Below are 23,057 nucleotides of genomic sequence, written 5' to 3' on the forward strand. Positions count from 1 at the left end.
AAGAGCTAATTGGATTTTTTTTTTTTTTTGGGCAACATCAAATGATTTTTGCAATAAGGAGGTGATTGATAGACCACCACTCATATTCATCTTATCGTCACGGACCACCTGTTGATTTCAGTAAAGTATTCATGTTGTGAACGTCAAAACACATGATTGGCGGCTGATTGACTTCAAGCTATTCATTGAGGAGAGGTGACGTCGACGAGTAGACGATTCAGGCGAGCCCCTATGAAAGGGCACTGAATTGTTGATTCGATGTTATTGATGTCTTGTTTCCTTGTCTGTGACGGGCTCGCATGATGCCTCACACAGTGACTGGTGAAGGAATAGCAGAAGGGATAGCTTGACTTCTTACACACCAATTAATTAGCTTGTCAATCACAAAGACTTGGGCAAAGACAATAGATCATTCATACTCACATTCAGACCCCTGGACAAGTTAGTATTCAATGGACCAAACATTTTGTAATTTTCGGTGTTAGTTGGGTCTCACAGCATGTTGGAAAGAGGCTGTTTAGATACCTTTTCTTTTCGATCCAGGAAATGTACCGGTATAAGTTAATTCACGGATTCCAGTTGGGTTTTGTATCCTGTTTGTGCAGGTCGGGTTGCGCTACGAGCGCATCGAAACAAGTTCTGGACTCAACCTGGATACTCAAGACATACAAATGTCACACAGAAATGCCTGCGTCAATCAATTCAAACTTGGAGACTTTTACTTTTGAGGCAGCCATAATAATCACTTCCTAACTGTGCTGCCACCTAAAAAAAAAAAAAACTCATGCGTTTGAAAATGTTGGTCATGTGCAATGTATTGATCCGGATATTTCACAGTATTTATGCTCATTACTTCACTGGGCTTGGCAAGATTGTTGTCACGGGCCATATATATTTTAAATGTAGTTTTGAGTGCATTGTGAAAGTTAATTAATTTAAGCACCGGTCTTAAATATTGCTTGAAGCTCACAGGAGACTAATTTCTGCAGGCTTCACGATATCATCTCTTTGCTGCTGGCCCACGGCGCCGATCCCACGCGGGGAGATGAGGACCAGTGGACGGGCATTCATTTCGCAGCGCAGAACGGTGATGACAGAGCCGTCCGCCTACTTTTGGACAACGGGGCGATGGCGGATCCCCGTGAAAAGTCTGGATGGATGCCCCTGCACTTGGCCTGCCAGAACGGCCACGAAACGGTCGTCCGCCTGCTGCTGACGCGCCTGTCCGTCAAGGCGATCGGAGAGCGGGAGGACGTGCAGAAGAGGACACCGCTTCACCTGGCTGCGGCTTACGGTCACATGAATATAACCAAACTGCTAATCTCCCAGGGAGCCGATCTCAACGCCACCGATATCTCCCTGTTCACTCCTCTTCACTTGTCCGCCGAGGCAGGGCATAATAGAATAGTACGGCAGCTAGTGAAGGATGGGGCCGTGGTTGACTGTGTGGACAAGAGAGGACACACTCCGCTTCACCTGGCGGCTCTCAATGGCCATAAAGGCATATGCAGACAGCTGCTGACGAACGGGGCCAGCGCGGATGTCAGGACCCACCAGGGCTGGACCGCCATGCACCTGGCCGTCATCAAGCGACACGAAACCACCATGGTGGAACTGAAACAACTGGGCGCAAGTGTCAACGCTCCTGGTGAGAACAATTGGAGTCCGCTGCACCTGGCCTGCCACCAGAGCGAGGCCGAAATGGTGGCCAAGCTTCTGGCCGCGCATGCCGACCCAAATGTGACTGAGGACAGTGAACGGTGGACGCCGTTACACGTCGCCTGCGCCAGTCTCAGTTTCCCCAGTGTCCTGCACTTGATTTCTCATCATGCAGATGTGAATGCTGCAAGCGCAGAGAAAGCTACGCCTTTGCACATTGCCGCACAGCACGGTCACACGCCCATTGTGAAGGCACTACTGCTCAACGGTGCAGACAGAACGCGACCAGACTCCTCTGGATCGACACCTGTCGACGTGGCAAAGAGGCACGGAAAATGTGAAATAGTCCAATTACTGCAGAATTGATTTCCTTTTATTTTTTTTATTCTCTCTTTTTTTTAACCTCTCTTATTCCATCCACTTAGTCATGCAATATTGGTCGATTTGTATGCCTTTAAATGCTGGAAGTGCAGCGTTATGTCTGCTTCCTCTATTCTTATTTTTAACTAGATGGATATTTATTGGAGTTGGCAGTTGGGCAGAATTAAGCTTAAGAGTGGACAAAAATGAAAGCTGCACCTGACATTTACAGTTACATTTTCATGATGCATAAAAGTGATGAACGACGGGTTAGCACTTCCGCCTCGAAGTGCAGAGCTCATGGATTTAATTCTGGGCTCCGGCCTTCTGTCTTGAAGTTTGCATGTTCTCCCCGTGCTTGCGCGGGTTTTCTCCGAGTACCTGTATTTTGCTTTCCTCCCACTTTCCAAAAACATGCTTGGTAGTTTAATTGATCACTTTAAAATTGTCCTTTGGAATGATTGTGAGTGTGGATGGTTGTTTCTCAATTTGTGCCCTGCGATTGGCCGGCAACCAGTTCAAGGCGTACCTCACTTATTGCCCGGAGTCAGCTGGGATAGGCTCCAGCACACCCAAGACCCTCTTGAAGATAAAACGCGTTCAGATATGAATGGGTAGGTAGTGCATTTTATATATATATATATATATATATATATATATATATATATATGTATATATATAATAATATAAATAAATCATTTTTCAATGCAAAGGAAAAGGAAGAGATCTACATCTCATATATATGTATATATATACATATATACATATATATATATATAAATCACTATATATTTGTAGTCTGAAGAAGGGACCCAACTGTCATTTACTAACTGTCTTACCACGATCCCCCGGATTCCTACTATATTTGGAAATTCAATATCATATTACTGTATCTGTTTGTGATGAACAATAAGATCCTATTCAAACACTGACAAAGCAGCAACCACTGTACTGCTCCATCAGACCGATTTAATGAAACATTATATGCCCAAAAAAATGTATTTTCAATAAAAAAATTAATTCAATCCAGGTTCGCGGTTATTTGTGCCACTTTCAATCTTTCTTCAGTAATTAATGAATTGAAGTGCACCGATGGACTGTGACAAGGTAAAAGTAGTGCTGCAAGATAATTACAATGATGAAGTCCATCGCCGCAGAGAAAAGCGCGTCGCCGCATGCGCGCGGGTCGCTTACCACAGTGACACCTTATTAAGTTGAAATGAAATGCATGACGTCTGGAGCTGGGTTGACCCACATGTTCCATTTTTTTTTTTCAATACTTAAGCATCCACTCGCGAGTCAGACTGAGCGATGAAGGCTTGTGAGCGAGAATTTCCAAATGAGTGACTGTTGTGTTGTGCTTAAATTCAGCATTCAATTGCACAATTACTTTGTGTGTGTGTTATTTTCCATAACTGCTTTACTTTGCTGAAACAATTCTCTGGAAAAAAAAAAATACTTCAGTTGAACACTGGCTTCCAATCAGCTTACTGCATATTCTTTTTTTCAGAGTCAACACCCATTTTTTTTGTGGAAAATGCAATCTGGTTGTATCTCATTGCTAAATTAAAGATTTGTTTTTTGGTTTAAAAAAAAACAATAAAAATATTTTTTATACAGTTGTAATGGTCATCAATTATACATGGAGTTTTTGCTATTTTTCACCTCATTCCCTGAAAATAGCGCGCGTATGCATACTGTACTTATTTTTCATCACAGGCCACAATGTAGTCATGCTTGCCCTCAGGGGGACCAGTTATAACAGAGTAATTACATAATGTTTATTACCTTCAGGTAAGAGCAAAAAAAATGTATCTTTTGTGTGTATGTAAACAGATTTAGTGCCATTTAAAATGAATAATAACATCTTAATCTCCTCTCTTAGGAATGTCGTTTGACTTTCGGCTTTCACCTTTTCCGCTTAGACCTTTGCAGTCAGGGCTCCTGAAATATATTAATGATCATCAGATTTACAGACTTTGACGAGGGATTTCCATATCTGCAATAGTTTTGCCACGAATGGCAAAAATGTCAGTAAACAAACTTCAAACCACAGAGTGGTTCTTACTAAGCTCAACGTACAACGCGTTCCTACTTAAATGTGTTGACTTATTCTCCCCGCAGCGATCCCTACACTCAAGAAATAAATCCCCCCCCTTCCTTTCTAATCCTTTTGGACAGCTAGCAAGGGGCACTTTCAAAAGCTGCCTCTGATTTAGATTAGCGACATGCTGATTTATGTTTTCATCATACAGGAAAATCAGTCGACCTTGAATTGGCCTTCATTCATCCACTGGACTTTGAGGTGTGTCCGTGCTGCAAGCTGAAATTTTATTGCCTGATTTATGGAAACAAGTTTCCCTTTGGTGACAGTTTGATAATGATAACACACTCGGTATCTTAAAAGGTAAATGTAAACCACGTTTTGATTGTTGTGCAGAGCAAAGTGTGTAAATTGACACACGCTTTCGGAATCCAAGCGGGCGGCGTCGGACGCGTATTATAACATTTTTCTACATCTACCTGCCAAACACACTTTCTGTGGACGTTGCTGTCATTCCAGGCACTCGGCAAATAAACTCTCTTTTGAAACAACCTTTAATCAGTTTCAATCAATGGTGCCGCTGCAACCTTTGAACAAATAGGGTGACACATTGCATCCCCTCTATTAGCTGCTAATTGAGTTAAGGCACCTCAGCTAATTTTATTTTGCAGCAAGGCGGCAGGCCGGAAGAAGATTCCTCTTCCAGATTGATGCACGCTTGCAGCAACACAAGCCGAACAATGTTATGTCTTTAAAATATTTGGTGGCGCGTCTCGCAATATGATGCAATAACTTCCTTCATGATCTGTGTCTAATGAGCAGTTTGACAAAGCTGCAGTAAGTTTGATTGATGATTGAGTAAAGAGATGCTTAATTGCTTTATGGAGTAGAATTTCAATGGCGAGCAGTTTTTTGACTTTGAATGTTTGCATTGAAAGAGTTTTACTTCATCCCTTTCGTCTCCTGTCTGCTTCTGTGTCCAGTTCTGCTCCTCGTGTAACAAAAAAGCTGTGAAAACACTGATAAACACTCAATATATATTTTCCACAGAAAACAGATAGTAAATGGGGAAAAAAAGAATCCTGTAAAAAAGATGTAAAATGTGCACATTTGTGGGAGCGGAACTGTGAACATGCAGTGGAGCCAGTGGAGGGATGCCAGAGTAGGTTATGTGCTCCCTCTTATGAGTACCAGTCAAGAGGTGAGCAGCAGCATTCTGGACCAACTGGAGACGCTTCATGGAGGATTGGCTGACTCCAAAGTAAAGTGTATTGCAGTAATCCAGCTGGGATGTGACGAAGGCATGAATTACGGTTTCAAAGTGCTCATGATAAAACTATTCAACGATAGCTTGACAAATCGATACTTACAAAACCAAAATCTATTGAGACAAAAAGCGACTATGAGCGAGAGCATGAGGTCTAGAAAATGGCATGAACAGCAATCAAGGTCAATAATCCGACAAGGGGAAACGGAAGTCAGAGTCCTGAAATACGTTGAAGCTTGATTGCATGACAAGACACAGGTGCAAGGCCGAAGGGTCACGCCCAACACTCCAACTGGTGCTGAAACAAAAACAAAAACAAGGCCGAGCAGAACATGACATCAAGAGCACGTACATCAGTATGTATTTTGTCAATATCTAAGATGGCATTTTTGTCATACATTTGGTCAGGAAGTACGTGGTCCAACGTGGCCCTCAGAAGCAGTGCTGAAAAATTATGGCCCACTCCAGCATTTTAGTTGCCTCGTCATTAGAGAGTTTTACAAACCTGAATTTTGCAGACTTTCACCCTCGCATCCTAAGGCACCGCTGTATTGAGAAACAATTCGATCAACTTATTTTACAGGGCCTTTGGGTTCGTTCTAATGTTTTAAATGGCTCTAAACTGATGTGTTTGAGGCCAGCTGATGTCATCTGTTGGGTTGCGTCTACACTCAGCTTTTCACAGCGGGACAGCCATAACATGTTCTGTGCAGAACCCCACTTCCTGTAACTACATCGTGGTGGGTGTGCTGTGTTCTGGTTGACCATCTCTCCCGGGGTGGTTATTGTCATCTCTTGGTGACCTCTTCCTTTGACAAAACAAAAAACAAAAACAAAAAAAAAAACACACACACACACAAGCAGTTTGCTCTCCCCAAGTGTCAAAGGCTCATGCTGACTGTTATCCTCTTGACAGATTCTCACAGGCGACCGTGAAAAGAGGTGTTTTAGCAAAGAAAGTCACACAAAGGACTCCAAGATGAACAACACACATACACACACACAGCGAGTTAAAAAGAAAATCCCTTCGAAGCTGAATTTATTCTCTGCGCTATTAAAGTGTAGCCTCTGAAGGGACTTGTAGTCTCCAGTATATTTTTACTATCCCTTCATGCAGATTTTTCTTGCTGTTGTCATGCTCCTCCGCAATGATTAATGGTGAATGCCGCCGCTATCGCACAAGCACAGAACACAGCCCCCAACACTTTCCACAATAGAGTATTTGCGTGCAATGTACTCACTATAGACAGGCACCACTTTTCCACAGAGATGCTCCAACCAGCACTGGACGCGGCCTTTTTAAGAAGCCTCCCAGTGTGAGTTCATATCATGCTCATTTGATCTACGCTGCCAACTATCATGTCTTACGTACAACTTTGATCATACTTGTAAAACTGTCATGAGAAAAAGCCTGCTTGAATTCGTAAAGAAAGAAAAAAATATTGACGATTAAAATTTGGACATGCATTTAGTGACTACCTGCTGAAAAATATGCATATGGTGGATATACAGGAATGTGTGTGCACGCATGTGCAATTCTCCTTAATAAACACTTGAATGAATGCATCATGCAAATGACTTATTATCATCATCATCAGGTGCAATTTGATGGCTTTTATCCGAGCAAACGTATCAATTAAGGATGCGTTTAACTTCTCAATAGTCACAAAATGTTCTCACCACTCAACATTTGCAATCAAAATCGAGTGTGTAGTATTTTTGCCGCAATAAAAAAAGTTCACAAAAGAATATTAATATTCTGCTTGGAGAAAAATATGAATATTACAACTGCACTTCATGTTTCAGTTTAACCCAGGGCAATGATTGCTTTTTGTGTATGTAGCGCTTGAATGCATTCGAATAAATAGTATTCAGGGAGTGTGTGTTTATCATGCATGAGAGCTGTAATGAATTGCCATTGTCACTTTTCACAGTTTTTTTTTTTTTTTGGTTGATAATTTATCAGAAACAAGGGAAAGGGGGGTTCCAAATGTGTGCAGAGAGTGCCTTCGAGATCACAGTATCAAAACATCCAAACACGTCCTTGCTGTAGGTTGCCAGCACGACCGAACCCACGGTGAATTAAAGCCCACTCAGATATGCATCTCTTTCATTTCCTCTCCACTCTCCTCCTTCCCCTCTGCGTTATATCCATCCACCCTCCACATTTTGTTTTTCCTTATAAGCCGCTATCGCCCACTGGAAAAACACTTGTGTAAAACTCCCATCAGTGTTGTCACCCCCCCATCCCCAAAAAGACAAATAAGCACAAAGAGTAGTTTTGGGAGTCAAAATTAGCATTTCCTGCTTCATCAAATGGCATCTTTAAGTGTTTCCATAATTTAGATAACACTACTAACTGTCAGGTTTTTCATTCCCTGGAGGAAGAAAAAAAAAAAGAAAAGAAAAAGAGTTACAGCGCATTGCTGACATTACAGCAAGCATGCGAGCTTCAGAGTTTTCATAGAAGCCACCACGGCCCAAGCCCCTGACTGATTGCCACCAAAACTAAATCGATAGATAAAAATGCAATTATCAGAGCCTGAAAATAATAGAATGAAACTCGAAATATTTTTTCAGTCTTTTCATGTTAACTCGTACATTCTGTCACCTATTGGGGAAAAAAAACCAACAACAATCTCCCATCACCCACAGATAGATCAAATATAATACTCCCATTCAAATAATTTTAGAACAAAACCACACTATTTTTTTTATTTATTATTGATGTCAATAGCTTGTGACCGATTCACACCAATCATGGCTTGACTGGCCTGAATGCATGTCTGGATACGGTTTGGGGTTTTCAACAGTCCTCTACTAGGAGAACCTCAATAAATGCAGTTGTCATTTTTGCTGGCGGAGATGTTCAGGTCTTTGAATGGACTTGCTTGCTCCTAACTGGTTTTCCGGCGTGCTGACAGAGCGAAGCGCTTATCTCACTCAAGGTAGGAATACAGCTATTGCTGAGGCCATAAGCCATTTGAATTGAAGAAGCCCCTCTTGGATAACATTGAGGCTGTGATACAAATAGTGCGATTCAGCAAACAAGAATAGTGGCATCCGCCTCGGACCATCCTCTCAGAGGAAGGCTATTCCGGTGAGTTATGGTCATGTATTCCAAAGGGCCTCCCTCGGCAGCCCATCGAGTCCTTTGAATTACTAAGATTCGACTTTCTTTTTTTCTCGAAAGTGATTCATAAGCTTTTTAATATGATTTTCATTTCGAGCAGTGCATAATTTTGGGCCAATCTCGGAATAGTACAAATCACACCTCGCACAACATGAACCTATTTCCGCCTTTTTCCGTTCTTGTATTCAGAACGTAAATGATTGTCATGACCTTACCATCCTCACAACCAACGTAGCATAAATATGCTCGGGCTTTCAGTGCACTTCCTCAATTCTGATGTAATACAAATGTAAGAGCCTTAGGGGGAAAAAAAACCCCAACTCTCCATGATTTTGATGTCAATAAAGGGCTTTGTTCTTGTTGGACTTGTGAAAGAAGCTTCAATTTGCTCTCAAATTTCACCAGTTTCAGGATAAAGTTTTGAGAAGGATGTTGTCTGTGCCAAGTTTATACATGCTCTGTCTATTTGTGAACCCCGACGGGCTTGCGGGATGGGAGGGATGGACCTAGACAGCTGGCAGATCAATCCCTGCATGCAGACAATGGAAGGAACACATAAATTATTCCACCTGGATGGCGTTCTTCTCCATTTTGTGGAGACTATTGGTGAACGCTTGCTAATTTGTTTTCTCTCAACTTCAAGTTGGCTGCTCTTCATGAGGTTGATAAAAGCAGCGGTATGTGGCAGTCCAAATCTCTGGGCCGCGTTGGCTCCAAATTGATGATGAATTAATTCACTCAACAGGTCTTCTTTTAATTGCTTTCACAGTCCGCAGGCGTTTTCATGACATATCTCTGGAATGATTTTGTCAAACTACCCTAAGAATGGCGAATTATAGCTTACTTGCCATCTTGCTGAAATTAGCCCATTTGAGACGGAGGTCCTGTCTCCTAAAAGTGAGCGACTGGATGCCCGACACCATGTACAGCATCAGATCGCGACACCACTATAAATGGCATGGAACGACTCGCCAGCCCATCACTTCAAATGGAAAGTAACCTTGATGTGTTACATTTTCCAATGCATTTTCTCTCTTGCGTGAGCAGATGAGACTTCATTATTCGGCAGCTGGGATAGGCTGAAGCATGCCCGAGACCCTCGTGAGGATAAGCGGCTTGGAAAATGGATGGATGGATGGATATACATTTCCAAATTCTGCACACAGCTGCCTTTATCGGAACAAAATGTGGAACAACTGAAGGCCTGAGAACACTAAATCAGCGGTCGCCAACCTTTTTTGCCCCACGGACCGGTTTAACGTCAGACAATATTTTCAGGGACTGGCATTTAAGGTGTCTCGGATAAATACAACAAAATAATATGATATGACCTGCATGAAAACTGTGGAATTTTCGAAACATAATAATAAACACGAATCGTGACACGAGGAACGTCCTATCTGGCCGCAACGCTCTCTGGTCGCGATGGTAACGTTTAAAAGTGCCTTCAAAATAAGATAAGAAAGCGCACGAAATATACGACTCGCCATCACCGCATATTATGCATAGTGGGCTTGGTGTGTGGGAATTTCCCGCTGAGATAAATCCGTATTTTAAGTAGGACTCCGGATACTGTTAGATAGCCTTCTTTTTCTTAAAAGTCGTCGGCTCCTCTTCTGTCTCCTGGCTGGGCCTTTTCCCCTTCTCAAAGAAACTTTCCAAAGACGTTTGTTTTTCACTCATTTTGCTAGCTCCCGGATTTCAATTTAGCGGTAACCATTCACGTGACCGAAAAGCGCACCTTGACTTGCGTCAAGAGTGACATACTGTAGACGGATGTAACAGAAAATCCAGGTATTTTTTCAAAATTAAACATCTTTTAGATTCCACAATAAATAAAACGGAAGTAATGTAAGTTATTTATTCTTTCTGTGCGGGCTGGTACCAAATGACCCACGGACATGTACCGGTCCGTGGCCCGGGGGTTGGGGCACCGCTGTACTTAATGATCCGTCCGCATGTTTTCCTTTTGTAACAGTCTTCATTTTTCAATCATTCATATAATGTTGGACGTACCTAATTATTTAAGAGATTTAAATAATCTGTGCTTTAAAGGTTGAATTCATCAGCATGTAAAGGTTGCACATGGTTGGACTGCAATTTATACGATTAAAAAAAAAAAAAAAGAATCCTACAATTATGATTCAGACCTTTAGACACCAAAGCACGTGCCGCTATAAAGCATAATTTTGATTTAAACACTCTCCTTGCGTACAGCGAGAACTACTTGGGTTGCGAACACCACACTTGGATGCACGGGCACGAAAAGTAAGACGGGAATGGATGAGGAGAGGGCGCATTGCCTTGTCCGCGGGGGTCACTTCAGGTGAGGGGACTGCTGACTCAGAAAGTAGGCCGGGCGAAAGCAAGCAACGCAAAGTTTGGGAGTACAGAGTTGGAGGTCAGGAGAGAAGCAAGCAGCTTCCTTGACAGGCATGTGGTGATTATGTTTAGACAGGTGCTCTATGATCAAATCACTGCTGGGGCCAAGCTAAGGTGACAAAGCTGAGTCACACACTGGCTGAATTGCTGATGGCGACGTGGAAAACATGTTTAATATTCTTCACAGTTGATGAGATGATGGATGGCAGGTGTGCGGGCTGATCAGCAATCAATCAGATGGGTGAGCGCGACACAGGCGAGCACGCGCACACGGCCCCAAATGGGATTCGAGTCACAATGTGATTTTCATGGAAAATATAGCTGAGATTGAAACGTGCAACGCCGACAATCAATCACTTTTATTGCAAGATCTATTTCTAGTTTGACAAATTATATTGCGCTTATTCATGTTGCGTTTGGAGGCTTCCTCTCAATGGGATAAAAAGCAAGCTTTAAATATATGACACCAATTGAATGAAGTGGGGAAAAAAAAGGACGTTAAGTACAGCTGAGCCTTGCTTTACGAAGGCCCCTGTTACAAGTTGGGAACAAATTTTGTTTACGCACAGAATTTTCAGGCAACTTTTGCTTCGGTCGACAAAATTTGCTTCACTTTCCAAACAGTCACTGCATTCAAGATTTTTTTTTCCACACAACGTAAACATGATTCATTTTGAGTGTCATGCATATCAATGCCAATGTCAATTTTATTTATGTGGCACATTTCATTGCACTTTACACGAGAGAGTTGTGTTTAAAGGGGACTGATGTAAAACATAGCCCAAGTGGAGCCCCTGAACAGCAAAGTCATCAAAGAATGTGATTATGACGAGCTGCTCCGGGAAAGCACTCACAAATTGCTCACGTTGACTGCCAACACAATCAACATCAAATCAGACTTCCCTTATTTGCGGACTTCCATAGAAGTGAGTGAAAGAAAGCTAGGCGAGATGGTAAAGCGGGGTACACAAATACCGATTTTTACCATCCAAACAGATTTATTTTTTTCATCCCCATAAGTGCTTCCTGCTTTTGTATTGTGTAGTGAACTTGAGATGACAAGCACATGACCAAACACATAACCTATAACCATGTCTTCATTGACATTTGCCAGTCTACTCCAAGACTGAACTTTTTCTTGCCAGAAAATACCAATTGGTGAATATAGAAAAGAACAATCGCGAATTAGGAGGTGACCTGATGCATCCTCTGTTGCCAAACACAACAGGCAAAGCAATTCACTACAAAAAAATTTGAAAAAAGTATAAATAATAAAAGAGTTTGCAAGGACAGCACATTTCTCTCTCTCTCTCTCTCTGATATAAAGAACAACCTAGTACCTCAATAATATTAACATTTTGAGTGAGTTGATTTTTGTGAAAGAAACACACAAAATTAGTTCTTGCACTTAATGTTGGTTTGCTGTTCAGCGGACATTTGCCGTCCTTGAATGGTAATTTTTATGCGAGAGAGCCCTTTACACTGGGGGGGAAAAAAACAATGTTTATTTTGTTTTTTGTTTCAAAATCTCTGTTTTTAGGTTAGGTAATGGATCTTTTCTACATGGTTTGAGTAATGCATAATGAAAACTGACATTACCGTATTTTTCGGATTATACGTCGCTCCGGATTATAAATCGCACCAGCCAAAAAATGCATAATTAAGAAGGAAAAAACATATATAAGTCGCACTGGAGTATAAGTCGCATTTTTGGGTGAAATGTATTTGATGAAATCCAACACCAAAAACATACATGTCATCTTGAAAGGCAATTTAAAATAAAAATAAAACTGGCTGAATAAGTGTACAATATGCTAACGTTACATGACGCTTAAACAACAAACTGTGAATGTGCCTGGTATTTTCACGTAACATATTAAAAGTTATTTCGACAACTATAGCACAAAGAACATGCTAACAAATTTACCAAACCATCAGCGTCACTCCAAATCACGAAATCCAATGAAATCTTCATGCTCGGTGTCAATTTTAAACAACTCCGCCAACTCCGGAGGTAGAAGATGCAGCGCTTCCTCTTCTACGTCACTTACATCAGAGTCATCGTCAGTTGTTTTTCTCAGTTACCACCAACGTGGAAAGTATCAACACAGGCCGAGAGCACCCTCTTGCGGTTTAATGTGAAAATAACGTGATGTGTACAATGTGTTAACCAATTCACACATAAGTCGCTCCAGAGTATAAGTCGCAACCACGGCCAAACTATGAAAAAAACTCCGACTTATACTCCGGAAAATACGGTAATTAGGAGAATGAGAGTAAGAGTGTGCACTTATCCAAAATTGCATCTTCGTTATACATCTGGTCAGGAAGTATGTGGTCCTATGTGGTCCCGGAATAGCACCAATGAAAAAAAGCATTGAAGTTTCCCCATCCTGATCTAGACTAACTGCTTGCTTATCTGGATTATCCAGATGCAAACTCTTCTCCTTGTCATTTTTATTGCAGTTAATTGCTTGCCTGTTGTGTGTGGCAACAGGCCATGCTTCCGGTCACCTCGTAATTAGCTATTGTTCTCTTCCGCATCGCAATCACAAAGTCCATGGCTCAGCCAAACTTTGTGTTGACCCTACGCATAAGAATTTGTGATCATATATATTCAAAAGGGTTTAACATCTTTCCGAGCTGATCTGGGCGGAAAAACAACGATGAACTTACCAAACACAATTGACTCGAGATAATCTTTTAGAAAGAATAGACACAGGGCTGCTCCCCACTGAACTTTGGTCATTTGTTTTCAGCAACGCGCCGCGATGCAAATCAACTCAAGTGTGCTGAATAGAAGAATACAAATATGCCATACATATTAAGTAGCCAAAACCTGGTAGTTTTCATGCCGAACACTGATCCATCCCTCAGGCTCTTTTATTAATGAGGAAAGAAGATGCTGCTTTTGAAGCTGCACTTTTTCCGGCTTTTACATCTCTCCATGCACTTGATTTACTGGAACCACAGTGGAAGAAAACGGGCCACTTCCCCCTTAATGGTACCATCATTAGTGCTGTGTCACCCCCCCCAGAAATCAAGATTAACATTTGGTCCTTGGTAACCATTCAAACTGATGTGTTTAGTGCTTCGTTCTCCGCTGATTATCTACGGCGAGTTTAAAACTGCATTTTAAATGAATCCACTCATGATTGGATACAGACAGCCCGTCGAGTATTTTTCATTTGTCCATTAACTTTGAGGTTGACATTGTGCGGAAGATAGTTTACATCTTGGACAAGAGGCCAGCCAGTCATGGTCCATCCATCCACCCGAACCCCAAAATTGGACTTTTCTCGTGAACATAAATTTAAATCTTACATGAGCTTCCGTGGCCCAAATGGCGGAAATTATGACAACTTACTTTTTGTGCTGCTAACTCTTGCAAAGGTTGCTCTGCTTGCTAGCTTTAATGAGGGCTCAAGTCAGCAACTGGCTTTTCCCCCTATTAAAATGATAATCCTGTGAAAACCCCATTTTTATGTAGTGCACCTGCAATCTGAGTATGCATTTTTTCCTCCTGTAACAGGAACGGAACACAGCTACCGTATTTTCCGCACTATAAGGCGCTTCGGAGTAGAAGGTGCACCTTCATTGAATGACCTATTTTAAAACTGTTTTCATATACAGGCTTTATAAGGTGCATTGAAGGTACAATAATGTCTGCGGTTGCGTTATGAATCCATTGGATGGAACTATGTTGAAGGGAATACAATACAATACAATATAGCTTTATTTATAAAGAGCCTTCACAACCGCTGTAGCTGTAACAAAGCGCTTTACAGAAGATTTAAAACACCACATCCAAGAAATCAGAATATTGATCCATATACAAGGCGCATCGGATTATACGGCGCACTGTCAGCTTTTGCGAAAATTGAATGCTTTTAGGTGCACCTTATAGTGTCGTATTCCATTACTTTTGCTCTCCTCCTGTGAAACCTGCAACTATTTTTGGAGCTGCTTGTCACCAAGCTGTGGAGTGCTCAGAGGTGACAAGAGAAAACACTTTGAGGAGAAGGAGACGGACGCACTCAATTTAGACAGCCATTACAGGATCACAGGAAGGTTTTTCGACACAGCCTCGGAAATTCCTCAAAGCATAAATCAATGATCGTGAGTGCTTACTCATAAATCACAGCTCAGTACCGGCGCATGGTCATGTGCCATTTTTAGGATGTCTTGGTAAGAGACAAGGCCGGAAGATTGACGAGAACATTCTGTGAGCGGCTCAAGTCAAAGTGTCCGGATTAAAATGACATGAGGTGCAGGCGTGTGGGTTGCCAACAAGGAAGAGAGTGCATCTGATGCAATCAAAAAAAGAATCAGTGTATCCATCCCGCAACAATGGTGAAATAATAATCAAATTCATAACCTACAAAACAATCAGGCCTGATTGAATTACAAACGAAGCAAATCACTGTGCCGTGTTTGTGCGCACATGCCTGGCACAGTGCGTGTGTCACTGAATCGGAGCTGAGCACGCACTCTGCAATTATTCATGAATGCAGATGTGACTCTGTTGTTATTTCCCAGTCACTTTTTACCCCTGAAAGTAATTTCATTTAATCAAACGTAGCATGTACATATCAAAACAGCACATCCTATGCGCTATCACTTGTAAAGCGCTTTTCTACCTCGGGTACTCAAACATACTCTAACATACTAATGCTGTAATCCACACTCTTAGGGAAAGGAAGAAAAAAAAAGTACATCACAATATGGTTGATGACAGAAATGATTATTGTTTGGGAAAAAGTAACATGAAAGGAGGAAGGGGGATAATGAAAAAATCTTGTGCCTGTAATTGCAAGAAACCTTGCTCGAAGAAAACAGCCAATAAGAGACAGAAGTCAGAACTGACAAGGTGGCACATATTTATCAGGCACCGTACCGACGGGCACACATCTACTCAATTAAAATTTCTTGTCAAAATGAACACTGCTTCCAACAATCCGTTTTTTTTTTTTTTTTTTTGCTATCATCGTAACATTTAAATCTGAATATACATACATACACGCACATACATACACACATATATATATGTATATATATACACACACACGTGCTGTGTATGTACAGCACGTATGTACAATGGCAAAAATTTTGAGTTGGGGTAACTCAAAAATTTTGAGTTTAGCTAACTCAAAAATTTTAAGTTGGGGTAACTCAAACATTTTGAGTTGGGGTAACTCAAACATTTTGAGTTGGGGTAACTCAAAAATTTTGAGTTCAGGTCACTCAAAAATTTGCGATTATCAAAAATCATTCTTTCAAAGCTCCTGAAGAGTTGTAATTTTATGCATGCATTACTGATTACCCAACAAAAGAGCCTCATTTCTAAGCTTGTACGCCACTAATTCCGAATCTTTCCTTTGTAATGCTTTAAAATCACAATGGAATTTTACGCAAACAGGCACTAATTCATTCATCAAACAAGACCTTAAGAAATGTATCAAACGTGGTGCTAATTAAATTGATAACATGGTAATTATGACAACAGAAGGAGTGCAGTGAAAGAAATATGTGTCAGATGTGACTAAAGTGGGTCCTGTGCATTCCTGCGGCAAATTATTTGCTGGAATTTTAATGGAGAAATTCCGTATCGCAGACATGGATCACGTTCGGTTCTTTTAGCAACAATACAACACGGTTCATGCACACGAGCATGTCAAATATTTCACGTATTTATCCCAATGCTTTTTCATTTTCCTTCCCAAGTTGGACCATAACCACTTCCTTCCGCTTATGTTCGCCAAGTGGCCAACCTGAACCCGAATGTCCTTCGAGATGCTCTAAGTCCATTAAACTGAGTCGCCGAGAACATCACATCAGTCCTTCGGTGCCTCAAGGAATGGAGTGGAAATGACACGGCACCTTCTCTGCTGAATTTGTTTGAGCCTCTGGGCGAAGGTAGGAATTCACCTTCGATTGTGCAACCCCCCCACGAAACATGCACAGGCCAACCACACCGCAGCACAGAAAGCAGTCCGACGCTTACCAATCACTCACCCTTTGTTTCTCCAAAAATACATGAATGACTGGAGAGCATAGATTAATCATAGATTAATCAACTGTTTGGGGAATATACTTTATTCATGGCATACTCTTTCAAGGCCATGTCACACTGTATTAAGCTTAGAGAGAAGAAATTGATTCTCTCTTTGAGACTTTGGAAAGAAGAGCTTTCGGACACAATGAGCATATTTACACAACAGACACACAATAAATCCTCAATCTCAAGATGAACTAATGATTGGGCAGGCTCCCGGTCAAACGACCAAATAAGGTATTGTTTATTTAATATATTACATACATTATCTATTATGTAGTTATTTATTCAGTAACTTAATGATCTGCTGTGACCCACCGTCTATTTTATAAGGCAACCGTCGAATACGTAGCTGCCCGCCACGTATTTTTTTCCACCGAAAGCACTGTGTGTAGCCATACCAAAGAAGTGTCTGATGATTTGTATGTGTTATAAACTAATCCAGTTTGAGTGATCGAGACACTTGGAAGGTGACATATCAGACTCCTTGAGCATTAAGAGGTAATTAAGGTAAGGGGGTGGGGGGATTTTAAGTCATGCGTTGGATGCTGAGGGCATAAGTGAAAGCAAACACTGCTGAATGATGACAGGACAATTGCGGATATAACAATATACCACAAATATTAATACTGTTAATCAAATGGCACTTGACGGTGTCTCATCATTTATTGGACATCTTTTTTGTCTTTTTGAGATAACATATACATTTCATGGGAAGTTAAGTAGAGAAACTGTGGAGCATGCATGACATTTCAGTCGCAGGCATATCATATAAACACAATAAATGTGGTTAGTAAAACATATTCACAGCAAATTAGAGCAATGATCAATAAGGAAATAAGACATTCCAATTTATAAAATTGCAATCATGTGGGTATTGGCCTCGCTGTGAGGATATGCGGATTAGAAAATGGATGGACGGATGGATGGGTTGGCATAGCCACACTGTACAGCAAGTACCATAAAGAGTCTTTTTGCCATGGAAACACATTCTACGTAGGTTTTCAGAATATAGAGCTCACATATCTGATTGAACACTGAAAAGAACACTAATATTTATACACGCACACACGCACACGCACACACGTGTGTGTGTATATATATATATCTATTTATATCTATCTATCTATCTATATCTATATATATATATAGATATAGATAGATATATATATAGATATATACACACACACATATACACACATACATACACACACACCTGTATAAACAAGAAATACACAGAATAAATAGCAATTTTTGTGTGCGGCGTTTACATTAAATGGTGACAAGCACAATGCTTTTCTTTTTCAGAGAACAATTTACATTTGTATTTTCCGAAGAAGCCATTGCTACAGACATTTTTTTTTTTTGTTTTACATTCAGCGTTTCGCAGAGAAAAAAAAAAACCTACTCGCAAATAGGTTCGAAAGTACTTGTAGGCTAAATGCTAAAGAAACAGCTTTCTTTTACTTGTGAATGCGTAAGTCAATACGCCCATTGCATTATGGTAAAATGCTACAATTGTAGCAGTTAGCATACAAGCTCGTTTGAACGTACTCGCAAGTATATCCGAACGCATTTGCCAGTCAAAATATATTTTTTTTACTCCACATCAGCAGCTCCGAGCTTCTGTAACTTTACTCCCTGACTTTGAAAAGTACATTTCAGTTAGCCCCTGCGGTGCATTCTCCTTTCCAAGATGAGGTATTTGCCTGGCGACACGCTCGTGTTCATCCTTCAGTCTTAAAAAGCCTCGCTGCGTTTCAGCAGTGCAAAATCTTCATGAATGCTTTTCGGAACTCGATGTTAAAAGTGGTGTAGATGATGGGATTCACAGCGCTATTGACATAGCCCAGCCATGTGAAAGCATTGTACACTTCGGCAGGAACCTTGCATTTTGTGCAGTGGGTGTTCAAGATGTGTGTAATGAAAAACGGCAGCCAGCATATGATGAATACACCTGAGGAGAGAGGAGAAAATGGACGACAGATTAATGAATGGGAAGGACGTCAGCCTCCAAGTTCCATGTGGACATGTCCGACTATTTCCTGCCTTTTTCATTGTATCACTGCCTCGGTAGTTTGAAGCCTTTCCAATTTTTTTGTTGTTGTTTTTTTTTTTTTGTTAACAAAGTATTATTCAGAAGCAACCGAAATCCGTAGTGGTTGAGTAAATTGTAAGATTTTAAAATTGTACTGCACAGCATGCATTGAGTACCGTCCCAAATTTGTTTTGCTAACGATCAATTCCAATGCTGATATTCCAGTAGTCATAATTACAATCAATGTTTTTTAGAAAAACACTTCTAAGCCATCAACATTAAGCAAAGTGGAAAAAAAAACCCAAAGTAAAAAAGAAACTGATTGTGCCTTTCAGGACCGTGTGACTGCTCCTCTTCTTTCTTGTTCTTATGCCCAGATTAATTCATTGAAATTTTGAAACTTCGCATCTGAACCAAAGTTGTTCAATAAAATAGTAACGTTGTCATATCCACTGTTAAACATCTGAATCATCAAAATTATAGAAGAAAATGCAGTTCTGGGAGTTACAATCTCAAGAACTGCAAAAAACAAGCAAAAAAACAAAACTGTGACGTGTGTCGGAATTTTTTATTTTCCCGAAGTTGCATACAATAAAACATAAAAAAAAGAAGAAAATCTATAGGAACAGAATTGGTAAAATAAGATGAAATTGAAATCCGTACACACACACACACACACACACACACACACACACACACACACACACACACACACACACACACACACATCTATGACTGAAGCAGAACAGTTTTATCAAATTATGTAAAAGAATTGTTTCATCTTAAGGAGGAGGTTTAGATTTTTTTCATTGGATTCATTAATTGGATAATCAGCATTTTCCTTTTTCTGCAATCTAATTGCGAGGTCAACTCCGGTGAGCAAACTTACCGAGGACAATGGCTAACATCTGCGTGGCCTTCTTCTCCTTTTGCTGGGAAATCTTCCTCTTGCTCATGCTTTTCAAAGATGTCTGCGTCTTGCCGTTCGGCAGGGTTTGCGTCTGGAAAACTTTAGTCACCATTTGCGTGGAATCTCCCAGGGCTTCCTTGCTGGGGTCGCCGTTCTCATCCGCTCTCTGGCTTTCGTCCGGGGGTGTCGGGGGCGAGGAAGTGGGGCTAGCATTGGCCTTAGCTGGCATCAGCCGCTGGTGGCTGGTGGCTGGAGTGTCTCCCAGCTTGCATTGTGGCTTCTGTTTATGGCTGCTGCTTCCGCTGTTGAGCTCTTCCAGTTCCACATCTTCACCCTTGGTAGCGACGTCTTTAATAAATAACTGAGAAGTGTCAAAAGCAGCAAAAATATGGAGATGGATCATTGTTGTTTCAAGCTCATCCAAGCATTAATGTCTCGAAGAGCTAATAAAAGGCTTTTTGAAGAGAATGTAGCTTTCATCTTAAGAGGAACATAAATCTCCCCATCATCACTATAGCAATGACTCCTTCTGCAAACCCTTAAGACAGTGGAGCCGTTCGGCTGCTTCTTAGAAGGAATAAAACTTTTCCTTTTGCTGGTCAAAACCAAACATCCTCACCACAGAGTGAAGGACAGTGAAAACAACGTGGCTGTATAGCGGTGAGCATGTCTGTCTCACAGATATGATGTTTGGGGTCTGAATACTGGCTCTGACTCTATTGTTTGAACGTTCTCCCTGTACTTGTGTGGGTTTTCTTCGGGTACTCCATCTTCCTTCCATATTCCATCAACGTGCACATTAGGTTTTATTGAACACTTCAGAACTAACCACTATTTTACATTCTCACAAGTCAAAAAAAAAAAAAAAAAAGACCAACATTTTACTACTGAGGCTATTTTTCAATTAGATGGCATCCCGGTAGTATTTAACAAATAGACAGCGGAATATTATCTCTGCACTGGAAATGCTTCACGCCTTGCCGTGCATCTGGTCCATTAATTTAAAACGCACCAAATCTGTTCTCGACAATTGACTAATGAATTACTGTATTATGCCTGTCCGTAGTCTAACATAGTGGATGGGATGTCACATCTCAAGGTGACATCTTGCTCAATCTCCTCGTGAGTCCATCATTTTCACTTTCCATCACACTCAAGAAGAAGAAGAAGAGGAAGAAGAAGGACAGCTTAATGACAACGTACCACCTTCTTCTTGTTGGCGGGAAAACTCCCGTTTGACTTGACAATCACCGTGCACAGCCTCACATCTTCTGGGTGAGTGCACGCCTGCAATTTCACACCGCCAAAAAAAAAAAAAAAAAGGGCCAAATTAATGCAGGGATTTAAAATTTCCCGGCCCGGGAAGTGTTGCGACAAGATGCAGCCCTAAATGTGATGTAGCCAAGAGAAAAATTAATTGTTATGTAACCCAATCTGTGAACATTCAAAGCACGATGTATAGTTGGCTCCAAAAATCACTGGTGAGGTTTGTTTGTTCTAGACGGTTTTGATTTTGTTTTCTTCGTTTTCTCGTACCTTGAAGTTGCGCCGCAAGTTGGACAACTTGGAGCACCTCACTCGACCTCAGTTACGGCAAGCATCAAAGATTTAACTGGTGTGTGTTTTGCATTTTCCTTTGGCTTTGTTGGGAGGTCAGATGACAGTGAATATCCACCAGAAGTTAATGACTGTTTCACTTTCATAAGAGTTAAAAATGTCTGTAGTCATGTTGCTGACTAATCAGTCGTCTTACTTTGGTTTATTGATGCTTAGCACTTATTCTGGTTTTATTTATTGATTCGTTTTCTACTTCCTGATTTTGTCACATTGTCATTTGCAAAATAGGATCCTAAGTCAGGGCAGCATGGTGTTCCACTGGGTAGCACCCCGGCCTCAAAGTGCAGAGTCCAGGGTTCGATTCCGGTCTTCCTGTGTGGAGTTTGCGTGTTCTCCCCCCGTGCCTGCGTGGGTTTTCTCCGGGTACTCCGGTTTCCTCCCACTTTCCAAAAAAACGCATGGCAAGTTAATGAAATTATATTACATACATAAGTGTTATTTGATTTTACTGAACTTCACCAGATGGATTCACCAGCATTACTAAGCAATGATGACATCTGTTTCATTCTTCAAAAACAATCTTGAGTTCTGCCAAATGACATCAGCTGCGCATCAATAGCAGATTGCTTTTCCTCTTCACTCCCGTTGAATGCTCACAAGGCTTTCTACCACAAAGAGCAGACGTTCTCTCGCCCCCACAGGGCATCACATTTGGTAAATGCAGATCGAGACAGCCTGTTTCAAGCTCCAAGTGGGGCTCTTGTTGGCTGAAATGCCAACCTTATAAGCAGTCACAAAGATTTTTGGGTAGCGTTTCCATTTAGTTTACATATTGCTTATCCTCACACAGGAGCAAGGTGACAAGAATTGCCAAAAATGTGAAAATGCGTACCGTATTTTCCGCACTATAAGGCGCTTCGGAGTATAAGGCACACCTTCAATGAATGACCTATTTTAAAACTGTTTTCATATACTGTATAGGGCGCATCGCATTATAAGGCGCATAGAATAGAAGCTAAAGTAGTGGCTGAGGTTACGTTACACATCCACTAGATGGAGCTACGCTAAAGGAATACAATACAGCTTTATTTATATTGCACTTTCACAACTGCTGCAGCTGTACCAAAGCGCTTTAAAGAATATTTAAAATACTACAGCCAAGAAATCTGAATATTAATCTATATATAAGGTTCATCTGATTATAACGCGCACTGTCGGCTTTTGAGAAAATTGAATGCTTATAGGTGCGCCTTATAGTACGGAAAATATGGTAGTTTGACTGGGGCGGTCACTTCAACCTGAGTATAGTGCAGCAAGAATTTGGAAAATCGAACAATGGATTCTGGAGAAATTGGGTCAGAAAAAAAATGCCTTGCACTTAATACGTAATATTGCCTCTCGAAAGTTTGGTCCAAAATTAAATTTGAGTAAAACAGTACTAGTGAATTATTTCTTACCTTTTCAACCGCTCCGCTCCGATTCGCTGAGTTTGAGTTAAAAATATCTATCGATGGATTTTAGAGGCATCTGGAATGCTCTTTCCATGTTTTCTTCTTTTAGAAAATTCTTGAAAATGGCAGCCACTTGCTAGTCAGTCACAGGTGGTATGAAGCCTATCAGTTGGGTAATTTTTTTTTTTTTTTTTTGTTCGC

The 23,057-nt window shown here is 41.0% G+C and overlaps 2 protein-coding genes and 1 long non-coding RNA gene across 3 annotated transcripts in view; 1 reads left to right on the top strand and 2 right to left on the bottom strand.

The window, feature by feature from the left end:
• The window catches only part of ankk1 (ankyrin repeat and kinase domain containing 1), a 9,454-nt gene extending 7,030 nt beyond the window's left edge, over positions 1-2,424 (top strand). The window contains exon 9 of the mRNA XM_019887721.1: positions 990-2,424. Coding sequence (XP_019743280.1) covers positions 990-2,025 — 1,036 coding nt within the window. The 3' untranslated portion in view covers positions 2,026-2,424. The remainder of the gene's footprint in view (positions 1-989) is intronic.
• LOC109526428 (uncharacterized) lies at positions 2,113-2,493 on the bottom strand. The gene is made up of 2 exons (XR_002170335.1): positions 2,401-2,493; positions 2,113-2,346 (listed from the first exon to the last, which is right to left on the bottom strand). It is a non-coding gene; the product is annotated as an uncharacterized LOC109526428 (long non-coding RNA).
• Positions 2,494-18,064: 15,571 nt separating this feature from the next.
• The window catches only part of drd2a (dopamine receptor D2a), a 49,733-nt gene continuing 44,740 nt past the window's right edge, over positions 18,065-23,057 (bottom strand). Inside the window, exons 7-8 of the mRNA XM_019887740.1 lie at positions 19,828-20,209; positions 18,065-18,857 (exon numbers count right to left, since the gene is read on the bottom strand). Of these exons, the coding sequence (XP_019743299.1) occupies positions 18,661-18,857; positions 19,828-20,209 (579 nt within the window). The 3' untranslated portion in view covers positions 18,065-18,660. The remainder of the gene's footprint in view (positions 18,858-19,827; positions 20,210-23,057) is intronic.

This window comes from Hippocampus comes, unplaced genomic scaffold (genome assembly GCF_001891065.2).
Source record: "Hippocampus comes isolate QL1 unplaced genomic scaffold, H_comes_QL1_v1.1 scaffold6, whole genome shotgun sequence".
NCBI lineage: Eukaryota > Metazoa > Chordata > Actinopteri > Syngnathiformes > Syngnathidae > Hippocampus > Hippocampus comes.